This window comes from Pecten maximus, chromosome 5 (assembly GCF_902652985.1).
Source record: "Pecten maximus chromosome 5, xPecMax1.1, whole genome shotgun sequence".
Taxonomy (NCBI): domain Eukaryota; kingdom Metazoa; phylum Mollusca; class Bivalvia; order Pectinida; family Pectinidae; genus Pecten; species Pecten maximus.
The window spans coordinates 22,630,160-22,645,354 of record NC_047019.1 but is presented as its reverse complement, the minus strand read 5'-3'; the positions used below and the strand labels follow the sequence as shown (position 1 = coordinate 22,645,354).

The following is a 15,195-nucleotide window of genomic DNA, read 5'->3' as shown; positions in this document are numbered from 1 at the left end:
ATTCGATAGATTCAAAACCCCGGAGACAGATGACCTATACCATTTTTTATAAATCATTTTTTTCTTTAATTTTGAGTGCCTAGGATATGTAGATAAAAAGTGAAAACCGTTTTTAATTCAATTTTGGTCACAGTTTTTAAAGTATCTACTACATATGCTTGTTAAAGGTAAGGTATATTGCTCTGTCTCTGTATGACGCTGATATCGGCTGTGATATACAACTCACTTATTTTAGTATTTGAAATTAAGATCTCTGTAACTCATGATTTTATAGTAACATCGTACTAAACACCGCTCACCTTCAACATACATCTTACTGTTACCTGGACCGTTTACCTTGCCGATTCCTACCTGTGAACCTTATTGACGAAATACTTTATAACGAGGTTGTAATTGTACGTATACACGTATTGTTTTGACAGCTTTACATACAGAGCACAGGTCTACGTACATATCCTGCAAAACATAAACAATGCAGAATTATAAATTGATTAAGTATATTGAATGATAACGTTATCTGCATTTCTCATAAGGTTTTGCAACAAGATACAGAATATGTGTTGTATATGTGTGTCGTATATGTGCAACAGCAAATATTATTTTTGTGACAAACATGGGTAGGTTAACCTATTAAACAACAACTAAAATTCACGGAATATCACCGCATGCAATATCAAAGTATTAGAATATAGTGTCAAACACAGATCACAGTTAGTATATCTAAGAAGTCTACAAAGCCGTATCAAAACAGCATGTATGACAAAACAAATGAAGACACTACGAAAGTTTAGTGATGAATATCAAACAAAGATAAACATTGATCTCGAAAGGCACATTTCCAAAATATATTGAAAGCCAACATATAGTATATTCAAAAGAGAAAGCTAAATATATAAGTCATTTTGTGATTATTAGAATAGTAAGTTCAGTATGCCCATAGTAAAAGAATGGTATACTTATGAGAACGGTCTGCATCTTACCTATCCATCCTGCTGAATTCGTTATACTTTAGTACAACAATATCAATGTCAAATTATCATCCAATGATATATACTAAAAAATACTTTATGAACACAATTAGATGAAAAGAGGCAAAGGTGTAAATTTTTAATTGTAATTGTACTCGCAGTAAGTATGAATTGCAGTAATGATTAGGATGACCTGACTAGATATACAATGTGGACCTATCCGTGAGATGGATAATACCAAAGGACATCTATTGCACTGTAATTACATATTCAGACAGGAAGGATATTGTAATTCTATACCGTAATCTCACAGGTAGGATCGGTAAGGCTATCTATGTATGACGTACAAATGTAGGATGTGATAGATTCACAAAAAATAGACTAATTAGTTGATAATTGTGATACTGAATTGAAGAATACCGTCAAATACGTCAGTGAAACGTTAAGTACACTGTACTATACAGTTAAGTCTGTGATTCCGGATATTGTTATTGCAGAAAACCGTGTATTTGGTGTTTTCCGTATGGAATAATTGGGTATTTCCGGATGAGAAAATTTAAGAAGAATATATTTCATGTATAATTTTCTGAATGTCTAGTCCAGTCCACAAATGATTTAATTATTTATAACACTTTTACATTGTGCACGTTAAACCACGTACATAAATGTACACAGTTTAAACGTCAATACAATCACTATACTGTCTGCCATATGTTTATAGAACAATAGTTTTGTGTTATTTCTATGTCTGTTTTTGTTTATACTGTCTCCTAGAGTGTTTTTTTTTATGTTCAGTATACCGTCTTTGTCTGGTAACGAACATTTCTATACCACAACACCGTCGTAGTAACCTCGGCCGACACAGCAAAAACTTTCGTCTTGAATGATAAAAATATTGAAATGGAAGCTATGACTTTTATCCATTATCCAGCTTTTATCAAATTGATCAAATTGTTGATTTGTGCAAATATCTCTTCTATATATTAGATAATGCAAAACCAATCTGTCATTGATAATTGCACATCTAATAAAGGTATATAACACGGTTTAGGTACATAAACGAATAAAGATGTATATTTAATCATTTATGTTTTATGGGAGAAGACGGATTATTATAAGTTTTAAACTTGTGTCTGATCCCATTGGTAAATTTGCAAATAAAATATGTTTAAATCAAACATCAATGTTTATGCAATTACTGAGTCAAAGTGACATTTACAACACTATATGAGTGATGTATGGTTCAGAGGATAACAGACTGACAATTATTTATTTCACAGATAGATTGGGTTTTGCCTAATGATACAAAAAGTAAGAAAATACACATAATGTGTTTTGTTCACAGACATGTCTGTGTGTTTTTATCATTGTTTATTGTATTTTTTTTTCAATATTTTAACCTTTTTTCTTTGTGGTTTGAGACGAGTTTTAGTGACGACATGTTGTGATGAATGCTAACGTGGATCAGTGATTTATTGAGGTAGGTTGTGAAAAATATGTACATGCATGTATGTAGATATGATGACATTTAAAGACAGTATTTATTTGAAATGCGCTGACAATAAATGCAAAAGATACGACAACACTTAAAACCGAAAACCTGGGTGTAGGCTGACTTGCATATCTGTTACTGTTATTTCAGAACAGGTCTGGAGTTATTTATGTACATAATGTATAATCAAAGTACTGTATTTTACTTGAGCTTCCATACTATCAGACATATGGTAAGATGCAGAAATAAACTTAAATTGTAAAGGAAATAGTTTGCCTCCGACCATAAAGTGAACGTTACTTTCTATATAATGAAACTGCTGATAGACAGAAATCTTAATTTTGAAATATACAAATTTGGCTATCATAAATCGGGATATTTGACGTGGTGAAAATTTTGTGGTTTTTAGTCAAAATGGGTTGGTGTTATTTTAGTTGGTTTAAATTTGGCCCTTCCATCGTCCTTGTGTCAAATCTTGGCGTTTCCATCACACTGGTGTCAAATATTGTCTTTAAAATGGTCTCAGGCGTAGAGTGCTTGCCGGCATATTTACCCCATTCAGATTCCCCTTGGAGAAGATACTTTGTCACACCTGCATACATGCTTCAATTCGTCATTGCTCATGTCCACTGTACGTTTGTCAACTAACCTTCATGTATTAAAATATCGTTTGCAATGTTTGGTTTATTATACGCAGTTATTGATTTTGAAGCCATGTCTAGGTTAACGTCCACTCGGAAATATACAAGTACTAAATCACGTACAATTAACCAATATTTCCCTTCTAAGCCAATAAGGGAACTCTGAGTTATAATTATTTATCGATAGCTAACTGCCACAGGCAATCTTTCCTAGACTATCTTTGGGTATATTTGAAATGGTGACCATTTTACACAAATTCTAGTTTTATTTCAGAAAATTAAATGGAACTACATGTATAAGTTGTGTTCGATATATAACAGGATATTTATGCCAGTTGATTAAAGTATGGAAAATGTTTTAATGCGATCTGCTGTGACAATTTGCTATCAATATCAAGGTTAAGTGATTATTAGTAGGGGTAAGGTTGACTCGGACAGTTAAACAAAGACAGTGAAAGATATTTAAAAAATGGAGAACAAAAGATATTCTTGTCACGGGCCACATAACCACAGAATACTTAACAAATGTTTTCTGAAATGATAAGTCAATTTTGTGGTAAATATGATTTAAATACCGTGTTCATCTCGTACTGTAAAACGTGTGTTTAAAAACGATTTTTCTTTAATTTCCAGTCCAAAACAGAAAGAGGAGGAGGTTAGGAGGAAGAGGTGGCAGCTGTGTGGTTGCAAAGCTGTCAATTTCTGTTGATCCAAATGCATTTTGAAGTTCCCTTTGTATGATAGGAGCTATGCAGTGCCTTCTAAGTAGTGATTAATTGGTTGAATTAATCATATCCTGATCTGTTCGATTGCATATATTTCCATCGTACAAAATTAGCATTCCCGGACGTTATAAAACTATTTCGCTGTAAGGGGATTACCCTGCGAGTCTTACCTTGATACTGAAGTGCTCGTTAATAGGTATTTTTATTATAGAAAATTAACACTTTCCGGACGTTATAAAAGTATTGTATCATGCGGGTAATTAATATACAGAGCTGGTTGGTTAATTACAATTTCATTGAAGTACCAAATTTACATTTCCTTGCAGATCTACAAAATGTCATATGAAACTAGTGTGCCTCGCTAAAATTCCTGTAAGTTATTCGACACACCCACACCTTAACGATGATCGAACAGTGTGGTTTTAATTAAGACTGTATATCGAAAGCTCGGCATTTTTATCAGTTAATAGATTTTGAAACTAGTGGCAAAGGGCAATCAACTGCACATATTTACCATGCCATATATCTTTAATAGAAAAAAAAACGGAAACTACTGTTGGAAATTTGAACTGTTTAGTAGACAACACAAATAAAGCAAAATAATCGTGCAATCTGTATCATTCTCCATCTTATTAAATGTGTTTGTTTTCAAATTGGAAACCAATGGTTTTACTTTTGTAATGCTTTCGTAGTAGACCAGAAAATGTTGGTAAAGATCTTCTATGTCCATATATGATAATAGGTTTAAGTACGTACATTATGCCCGTGTAGAATAGATCACACGATGACATGAAGCCATTGGAACACCAGTAAATCTCTGGTTTTCAACCCAGGAAAGCATATTTTTATCTTTATCATTTGATTGTATACTGCTCTATTCCTCACACTTAGCAGTCGAAGGGAGACAACTCCTATTGAACGAAGTAGTCACACCCATTTTATTTACATATTGCCACGTCAGCAGCTTCTGTGATTTGTTGTTTATCTCTAAGCTACACGATACAGTTGTATTACAGTATTATTAACTGTTACAGAATATTTGTATTTTTGTTCCGGGATTTCATATAAAATATACAACAGTTTAAAAGATATTTGTACAAATCTCAGCTACTACTAATCATTGAAGGGGATATAGCTCAGTGGTAGAGCATTCGACTGCAGATCGAGAGGTCCCTGGTTCGAACCCGGGTGTCCCCTCATTTTTTTCATTTTATAAATCAATGTCAGATATCATTAAATATAAATTACGCGATAACAATATCCTTCCGTTTTCTTGCAAGACAAACAAAGATGTTCAGCTATGGCAAGCGGAAGTGGAAAATTTTTTTTCCATTTACGGATATCAATAAATTGACATATGGATATCAATAATTATGATTTTTATTTCCACAATTCATTTATGGAAATCAATGAATAATTATTGATATCCATCAATGAATTATGGAATTCCATAATTCGTTTCATGGACATCAATAAATACCTTATTTTATAAAATCAACAAGCATTCTGTGAGTATTGCTAAACTAATACAAGTCCCCTACCGGCGCCCTCAAGTTAAAAGTTTAGCCAAATTTAAGTAAACAAGTTTAGCCAAAACTGAAACATGATCATTTTATGAAAATAAGTTCATTCCAAACAATGTGTAAATTCAACTCTTTTGGTTTGAATAAACAATGTTTCCTGTCCCTAAAAGATATTCAGGTATTCTTTTGGTATGCCTACTGTACAGAGTAAAAGACTCTTTACGTGAATTTAAAGTGAAAAAACCTCGATGATTCGAACTTCGTTGATTCGAATTTCTCGCTGTATCGAACTTTTTGCTTGGTCCCGAATTTTCTCACTATATAACACTACTAACGAAACTATGTATGATTCGAATTTTTATAAATCGAAGTTTTCGATGTATCGAACTTTTTTCATGACCCGTTAGCTATGATATTATAGGTAATTGACATCTCATGATTCGAACAAAAAATTTACCTGTACTGACCAGTGGACAGGTGTTTGTCGTGACCCCTGCGGCAAGATTTCACACCTCTCCCCCAAATGCCCTGACTGACAAGAGGGATAACGATAGCGTGTGTTGTCACTCCCGGTCATGGGGTTTTAATAATCAGACCAAATTGATAGATAAAAAGTGTATTTAGAAGCCATGACATTTAATCACTGCGGTAAAACATTTCGGTAGTCGTCTCTGATAATCTCCGCCGCCATTGAAATCAGCGGTCGGTGAGTAAATTTTACGGAACTGTAAAACAACCGGACCAATTTTAAACACAAACAATTAGCGATGGCTTCACTCATATTCAAAGTGTCACGTTTCAAACTTATGCATAAATATCCAAGTAAATCGATTATTTGTCATTCAATCATGCATTCTCCAACCGATCGGCATTCTGTATTTTATATGCACATAACGTAAACGCACGTGTCTTTAGCAGAAAAGCCTGACTTACGTAAGTGTGCATTGTACTTCTTTTGCTTTATCTGTTAAACGCGAACTGTATAAGTGTTTTGTAACCGATACATATTTTGTTTAATTAATAAAATGCTTAGGTATAATTAATGAAAAGAATTTTTATTTTGTTGTGTTTGAGGTATAAATTAACTAAAGTTTTCGATGTGAGCCTGACAGGCGACGATCAACACGAAGACACTGAGGACATGTAACGTTAACAGATATGGTCATTATCAAGAAAACATCGATCTATTGTCAACCATGAATAATTCGAACTCCCGCTGTATCGACGTTTTTCTGTTAGTCCCTTGAACTTCGAAACATCGAAGTTTGACTGTATATAATAACAGCCTTGGATTGAAATATAAACATGATTCTGCATAGCACAGCATAGTAGTACACTGATTTTATTCCAAAACTTTAACCTCAAAAATACAGAGAAAACAGTTAAGTCCATAACATGGAAAAAAAAAAAAAAAAAAAAATTCATTTTTAACTGTACAAAATAATGCCACACACACAAAGAACCTCTATGCAAAGAATCAGCACCCTTATACCATTATTAAATGAATAGTGTGCCATTATAAAACTTGAACCAAAACTGTAACCTGAAGAATACAGAGAAAAAAGTTCAGTTCATAATATGCCAAAAATTTCAAAAAAAAAAGAAAATATTTTTTCATTTTTAACTGTACAAAAGTAAAGCCACACACCCAAAGAACTTCTATGCAAAGAATCAGCATCCTTATACCATTATTAAGTGAATGGTGTGCCAAAACTTTAACCGGACGGACAGACTGAGGGACGAATGCAGGCAAAACCTAGTCCCCCCGGTTTCACCGATAGGGGAATAATAAATAGGCACATTTGTTAATATCAATAAATGATTTATTGAAATTACAATTTTAACTGATGATATCAGAAAATAAGTTTGATTTTTGGATATCAATAAATGAATTTGCAATATCAATAATTAATTTATTGATTTCCATTAATCGGTGCCCCCTTGTGGATAACTAGAGGTTTTCCGAATTCGAAGGGTTTTTTATGTAGTGGTAATCGGTCCCCTTATTTGAAAAAAAAAATCTTTTATGCACTTACTACTGCATCATAGTGAAAATGAACATGGCCAAAGCCCAATTGCTATCTTTCAGCTATCAATAAGAAACTGATATAAGCAGATATGACCTTAATGGCCTCATATTCAAACAGGAGAAATGTTGGGTTCTTGTCCAGGGTATCTTTGTAGGATGAATTTTTTTTTACTAAAAATAAAAATGATGTATATTTCTTCCTCAGATACTTGTCTTTATCCCTTGCTCTGGATATACAGATCTTATCAAGACAATTGGAATATATTTGGACAAAACAGACGACTACACCTGCCACACTCATGACGATGCAAGAGAATGGTTTTAATGAAGACAAAAGGAATTGCATAGACAGCAAAACTTTAAAATTGAGCCATTCTAATTTGGTGTAGTACAATGTCTTAAGGGAACATTTATCAGCCCAGATATTGAATGGTCAGGTTATTTCTTTCTGAAATAAATCAATGGCAAACAACAGCTTTCAATTTTGCCTAAAATAGACATAGAGCGAAATTGTTTAAGTTAAAACCTTGATAGACTGTCAACCCTGGTAGGTGGACATGCATTGTTCTGCAATAGCTAGTTTGACATCTTAAAACTTTGTAAATGAAGGGAGACAATCTCGTTATTTTAAGTCAATGCTGTACTCGAGAACTTGAGATTGTGACATTTTTTGCATAAGAATAAATTAAGAAGTATATGTAATAAAGTTAGAAAGTTATGGTTTACAAAAGCAAATTGATTCTTACTTAGACCTCCAAAATAAGACTAGTACTACATATATTACTGCAGTGCTACTCCTATAAAGTTATCAACAATGAAACATATAATGTAGATAAAGTCTGAAAGATTGGCCACCTGATAAAAAGTAACACAAATCAAACCACACTTCTTCACTGTGATGGACTATTAAAGAAACACAACAAAGTCCTTTTATGTTTTACATTTATTTAGCAGACTTGTGATCCTCAGATGTCTGTACATTACAAGACAGCCCCGACATGAGTGCAAGGCCAGGAATATCTGGTAATGTCCAAAACAACGCGACCACCAAATACAACAATAGTACCAGCTTGGTGCAATGCCGGAATTCAACAAAAAGTACAGCCTGTGTGCAATGCTGTAAAGTGACAGTGAAACCTGTGTAGCTGGGACATCCAAACCACAATGCTTCTTATTGAAGTAGGGCAACATACAGCCAAATGATGTTAACTGCATTCTCTGGTCTTGTGGCCCCCTAATGTGAAGTATATTATTTCTAAATTAAGTTTTTCATAATATACCAAAACCCATTAATGGACATGTCTGACAACAGCTTACAGGTTTCACTATCGAAAACAAATTGGATCCAATACAATTGGAAACAACCAGCCAAGTGCAATGCTGGATTGAAGAGAAAATCGATGAATAAATTTACGATGATATTTGAGAGATGTACAAAAAGGATGATAACAGACAGTATTTAAGTTTTAAACTTAATCTCATGAATTTTTTTTTATACAAACCTTAAAAATATGTTTTTGCCGTTAATCAAATGTGAAGCACAGGTTACCCAGTACATAGATATTAATAACTCTATAGTTGAAAGTATTAAGATATTATGTGTTTATACCAATGTGTTAAAAATCAAAATTTCTTTTCACAGAGAAAATAAATCATGATCTTATAGATTTATCTTAATTTGTTCCTTCCTCCAGATCTTTCTAATACTACATTCACAACTCACAATCTAACACATTCATGCACACACAACAAACATTCAAACAATTGCACCAATTTGAACATTGTCTATTTCTTTGCAAATGAGATTTTCATGGCATTGCTTGGTGTGATTTTGAAGCCTTGAAGTGCATCCTTTGCAGCAGCTGATTGAACCTCATTTTCAAATTCAACAAAAGCAATGTCATGTCGACCGGGCACCAAACGCACTTCCTTGAATCCTGGAAATCTGCAAAGAGGAATGAAATCATTTAGCATGGTAGTAATCTAATAGTAAAAATCAATAATGATTTATCTTGTCTAGACTGTTTTATTTCGGTACAAGTTGTTAAAAGAATAACAAATATTATAACAGAACTGAGGAGATTTATGATATTTTAAGGAAACATATATAAAAACAGTTTTACAGGTAAACATTCAAACTTACTTTACCTGTGTCAGTGAACATACATTTTTTTTAATTGTATACCTTACCATAATGATTTATATGCTATATGTCTAAAAAGACCTTGTTTATTTTATATGCTGTTAATTTTATAAAGAGGACATCTGTCTTATTATTGTTTTGTGATACCATATCAGCTTATCATAATAATAAATTTTAATCCATGAAATAAAGTATAAGTCAAACTTTCCAGTTTAATGTTTGATACCTGAAAACTATGTATTAATAACTTACTGGTTGAACAACATAGACAACATCATTTCGTTTGTTTCCTCTGGTAGGTTTGTCAAGAACAGAATCTGGTTGGGTGGTTGTTCTGGTATAGCTGTGGGAGCTGGGGCGGCAGCTGTGGGAGGGGCTGCTGCAGCTGTAAACAGAGAGACCGTCGGTAAACAAACAAAACGTAAACAAAACTTAGACTGATTTCTTGTTAATCAAAATTATTCTTATTTGGTGAAGTGAAAGTCCAAGTACAGAAAATCATATCGAAAATCAAAGTATATAAGAAAATCAGATGAACCATTTAATAATGTAATTCGAGTCTTGATAGAGTAGACTTTATGATGCCTCGTTTTCCGCCGTGTTGTCTCCAATATTAACCATTTAATAATCTTATCACATTTATCAAATAAACCTGCTGTGCTCACGCTATCGATCGCATTTGGCGCATTTCACGAAATGTAATCACTAATTGCGAAAATATAATTAAGTATTTTCGCAACTTTTGCGAAACTGTTTTTAACCTAAGACATACTATAGACTGCATAAATATCCCTCTGTCTTAAATCTTTAATTCAACCACTTACATTTTCACTAATTACGATGTCATTGCATCTAACTTATCCTATGATCGAACTACATGATTAGCACATGTCATGTATGTTACGGAAACGGAAGTACTTAAATAAATCTGAATCATTTGAGCGTTTGTTTGATGGGCAATGCTTTGTAAAGCGTTTAGATAACTTGGGCAAAAACATGGCAGCTGTGACCCCATGGCAGACGAATGTTCTGCCTGTGCCGCAAGCTTACGTTGCTCTAAAAACAAAATGACAATTGTCTGTTCAATGTTATTTCAACTTTCATTAATTGTATGTACAATATTATTTAGTATTTAACAAGTATGTATCATTCGATGTCTTGTATCACGAACATATTACATAAGGTACAATTCACGGTAAACTCCACGTTGCGACAGGGCTGCAAAATTATTTGTTCAGGGTGATTTATGTATGAAGCATCTATTTGGAAATGCATCTGTTTTGAAATGCTGCGAATAGGTTATGCAGCAGATATTCTCCAAATCCAATTACTTATAATTATCACCAATATGATCTAAAGGAATAGGAACAGTCGATTCAATTTTCGCAAAAAAAAAAAAAAAAAAAAAAGAAGAAGTCCCGGAATGATAAGATTAAAACATCAGTTGTGGTTTGAAAATCAAGTTTGAAAATAACATTATTTCAGTGTAATCTCAAGTGTGTTCTTTTTCAATATGAAAATAATAGCCGCTAAAACACAACTGTTTTGGTATGATACAATGCTTTTTTAGTTGGTTGAATATTTTTTGTTTACGCTGAGGTAAAACATAATATTTGGCAGTATTTTGTAATTTATAAATTCTTAAATAATGAACACTTTTAATGCCTGCCTTTACTAATAAAATAGTCTAACACATTGTATTAATATATATATATCAAACAAATATGCGTGTGCTATATTTAGTTATTAAATTCTAAGCAATAACATTGTCTTGCTAAAACCATTTCTTATTTGCTAAAGAGAAAAAAGGTATTTTAGCAACTTTTGCTAAAGGATTTTTATGCCTAGAGTAAGCAGAGACCTGGCCAATTCTACGGTAACACAGAATCAAATCTATCATTAAATTCTTACCTGGTTGTACTTGTGGAGCCATCTGTGCAACAGGTTGTACTTGAGCCATAACAGGGGCAGCAGCTTGTCTATCAAAACACAGAAAACATGTATGTTAATCCAGTACCATACACACTAACAAACTCTGAAGTTTCTGTTGACAAGTACTAATGAATCTTAAGGAAATGGTCTTCAGCAAAGGAAATTCAATAACACATTAATGTAGGTAGTAATCATAATAAGAACTACTACAAAGTTATCAGATTGTACCAACACTAAATATGAAAGAGAAAATTTCAAAATCAATTATTTTCTCTTTAAATGCAAAATAAAATTCAAGGTCAATTTACAACTTAAATCTTTATCAACATGATTTCAACAAAAAAAGGAAAACCACAAATTTATGAAAGCTTACTTTTGAGCAGCACTCTTTTTCTTGGATTTCTTTGCTACATCACCTTCTTCTTCCTTCTTTCTTTTGGGGCGCTCAACAAACGTGCCCTTTATTTTAGCAATGATGTCGGAGTCCTTCTTAGAATATTGAATCCTCTGCAAGAAAATATAAATATTTTATCAACTGTTAACACACTGTCTGACATTTGTTTTCTTTAGAAAGCTTGTGATTTTTTCCTTCTCTACAAACAAGTGTAAAATTTAAACCGTACATTGCAAATAGATTATGTTTAAATACAGACCAGCAGTAACTTATCAAAACAATATTCAATTAAATGTACTATGTATATTGTAAATATCCAGTAGCTTTTTAATTTGTGATGTTCTACTTTGCATAATACATCTTAGGTAGCAAACCAAAAACAAGTGTGCCCGTTTACCAGCATTCTTAGTTGTTTCAGAAACTTAAGATTTCTTTCAAAACAATTCCAATAACACAGTTAATGAACACTTTTGTACCATTGCTACAGTAATCACTGTTTGTCATACCACCTAGCTTAAAGCGTCGAACAGTCTTAACGACACCACCAAGCTATCAGAGCACCGGGCAGTACAACCATATCATCATAAATTTTACCATTGGTTTGTCATAGAAAGGGAATCCCTGCATTGATCTTATAGCATTGGTGGCACTGCTTATATCCTTAAATATAACAAACGCTTGTCCTCGCATCTTCAGTGTCTTCATGGCTACAATATCCAGGATTTGTCCAAACTGGGAGAAAATAGCATAGAGGGATTTCTTCAGGTCTGAAAAAATTGTAAAATAAAGTATAAATAGTGAATGACCAAATACACTACTTTTAGTTAAAATCATACATGTATACAAAACATAATTTACTTTGTTTATCAAGGAACTGCAGATTTCTAGGCAATTAAACAATCAGCATAACTTCCTTTTTGATACTTACCATCTTTCTTGATTTTTTCATTCAGATTGTTGATGTAAATGGTTTGATTTGGCCGGATATCCATTTCCTCTAAAATGAATAAAAAAAACAAAATGTATTAATCCATAGCTATGATCAATTTGGTGATCATGGTTTTAACTTTCAAATATAGTACACTACTAGTCTATGCTGTCAAAATAGGACTAGGGATTTGATTGAACAATATTTTATATTTTAACTAATCAAAATGTTTATTGTATGCCATGTCAGTGCCTTTTCTGAGGGCTTTTTAATTTGGGGCCGTTTATGGGCCCCATTGATTCCCAATTGAAATCATTTCATATTTAAGCCATATTCCCAAAAATTTGCAGTTTACTCAATGAAAAATCTTTCCCAATTCACCAATTTTCTTCCCAAAATGAGACAAAAAGTCCCATCCTAAACCAGTGAGAAAAAGCCCTGCATGTGCATTTTGTTGAAAACTCAACTTTTTATAGAATATTCTAAATCTGCCATTATAAGAACAAGTTATATAGACGGATATATCGATATCATAATTGAACGTGCAATAAGCAACAGTAATCATAGGCACTGCTGCAGTTCTCATAGGCATGTCTAGTCTTATATTAAAAATAGCCAGAAATACCAATATATGTCAATATATATATGTAACCCTGGTAAATACTTGCCGCAATAAACCGCTCGGCTAGAGAGATCTCTTTAGCTCGATCGGTTGAGGGTAAGACTAGTAATTATAAGCCAGAGGTACCGGGTTCGATCCCTAGCGGAGGCAGTGATTTAAATTTAATTAATCCTGCGCTCTGTTGCATATAGGTATTTTTGGTTATTTTTTAATACAATACTTACTGACTATACATGCCCCTGTGGGCTAAGTAGTAAGTTTCGGCAGAGACGTGTATATCACCCGTCTCTGATTTCTGGATTTTGAGCAGCATGTTACATCAGTTAACAACCACAACACTATGAATAGATTTACATCGATAATCCCAATTTTTATAAAGGTTTCAGAATGTATATGAATATTTGATTTTATAGTGTTTTGGTTGTTAAATGATGTCATAGGTTACTAAAAATCCCGAAACCCAGCCGCAGCTCCCCCACTCCTTCGTTTATTTATAGCCAATTGTACTAGTGAAGGATACTTAACTATGTTGAAAATAAGCTAGCTACAGAAAAAGTGCCCATCTGAAAATGTAGCTATAGACTAAGTGTCTATATCAGTATATGTACATGTCGTCGTGATTAGCCTATGTGAAAAGGATGTGTGTTTGGGGGGGGGGGGGGGGGGGTGCTTTGTCTTAGCTGGCGACTATTATGTTTGTAATCTTATCAGAAGTATATCATCAGGTTTTTACAATATGACACAACAGTTCCGATTAACAAACCTGTTTAAAGCGAAGTCCTGAACGTAACCGCAGCCGTGCTGTGTGCACAAAAAAGAAAACAGTCAAAAAACCGGTGTTGGGCACGCACGTTGGACGACGTTTGCCGGAAGTTGAAGATGGGCGCGCAAGTCGTATTGAGTCAACACTATTATGAGAAACATACATCCGGAAAATACAACATTTATATATATTTTGTTATTAAAATTTTCTAAATTTTCGTTTAAAAAGGAAATTAAAATACAAACCATCAATTTCAAAAGTATTTCTGATTTTCATTCTGACGGTTCAAGCATTGAATGCAATCACCTGAACCGGATCGGGAATCGAACGCAGGACCTCCGAACGGGCTATACTGTAGCCTACCTGTTACAAAAAGTAGCCTAACACAAGGGGTGTACCAGACCACCGATTCGAGATTTATTCATCAAAATGTATTAAAATACATGAAAGATACAGGTATGAAAACACAATTTAAACGGCTCGACACATTGTACCAACAAGAGCCTGGCAAAATGAAATGAAAAAACTGTAGGCCTAACTCTAAGTTTTCTTCAATGGCACAGATTATTCATATCTTTTTGTATATAAGTTTTATTAGTTTTTGCATTTTTGCTAGTGAAATATATAGAATGGTTTCCCGTTTAATATAACATATATTTCACGAGTATGACAGAATATCCGACAGAATATCGATATTGACAATGTAAGTACAGATAATTCGTCACTGGAAAGGCGTTATTTTTAAAATGAAAAGTCATTTAAAAGTTAAAATAGACAACTGATTATTTTGCAGGCCCCACATCAATATACATGACGATTGGATTATCCAGTAGTCAGACATTCCGGGATATTAATTGGCAGACTATGTGATAACAGCTTTATCTAGGAGTCATTTGTGATATGTTTCTGTACCGTGGCTGTTTTCGGCCGCTTTTTGGTTAAAATAAAGATATAAAAGTGACTGACTCATTTCAACTCTGCTTTCACATTTTTCTGTACCGTACTAGAGTCTAGGTACAAAAAGATGTGAGAAAA

At 33.3% G+C, this 15,195-nt stretch overlaps 1 protein-coding gene and 1 non-coding gene across 2 annotated transcripts; one reads left to right on the top strand and one right to left on the bottom strand.

Annotated features, from left to right (window-relative positions):
* The first annotated feature begins 4,951 nt into the window (after nt 1–4,951).
* On the top strand, nt 4,952–5,023 carry Trnac-gca. The gene has a single exon. It is a non-coding gene; the product is annotated as a tRNA-Cys (tRNA).
* A 3,283-nt stretch (nt 5,024–8,306) lies between these two features.
* On the bottom strand, nt 8,307–14,282 carry LOC117327534 (U1 small nuclear ribonucleoprotein A-like). The gene is made up of 7 exons (XM_033884584.1): nt 14,161–14,282; nt 12,776–12,844; nt 12,442–12,614; nt 11,827–11,960; nt 11,433–11,500; nt 9,774–9,906; nt 8,307–9,323 (listed from the first exon to the last, which is right to left on the bottom strand). The coding sequence occupies exons 2-7, from the start codon at nt 12,837–12,839 to the stop codon at nt 9,164–9,166; spliced, it is 732 nt and encodes a 243-aa protein (XP_033740475.1). The 5' UTR covers nt 12,840–12,844; nt 14,161–14,282; the 3' UTR covers nt 8,307–9,163.
* Nucleotides 14,283–15,195: the final 913 nt, after the last annotated feature.

What these genes read in the sequence shown, in the direction of transcription:
- LOC117327534 (XM_033884584.1), bottom strand. Translation starts at nt 12,839, where the DNA reads ATGGATATCCGGCCAAATCAAACCATTTACATCAACAATCTGAATGAA. An exon ending in AAAAAGAGTGCTGCTCAAAA is followed by an intron (nt 11,501 to 11,826) that starts GTAAGCTTTCAT and finishes GTGTTTTGATAG; the next exon opens with ACAAGCTGCTGCCCCTGTTA. An exon ending in TTGTCTATGTTGTTCAACCA is followed by an intron (nt 9,324 to 9,773) that starts GTAAGTTATTAA and finishes TCCTCTTTGCAG; the next exon opens with ATTTCCAGGATTCAAGGAAG.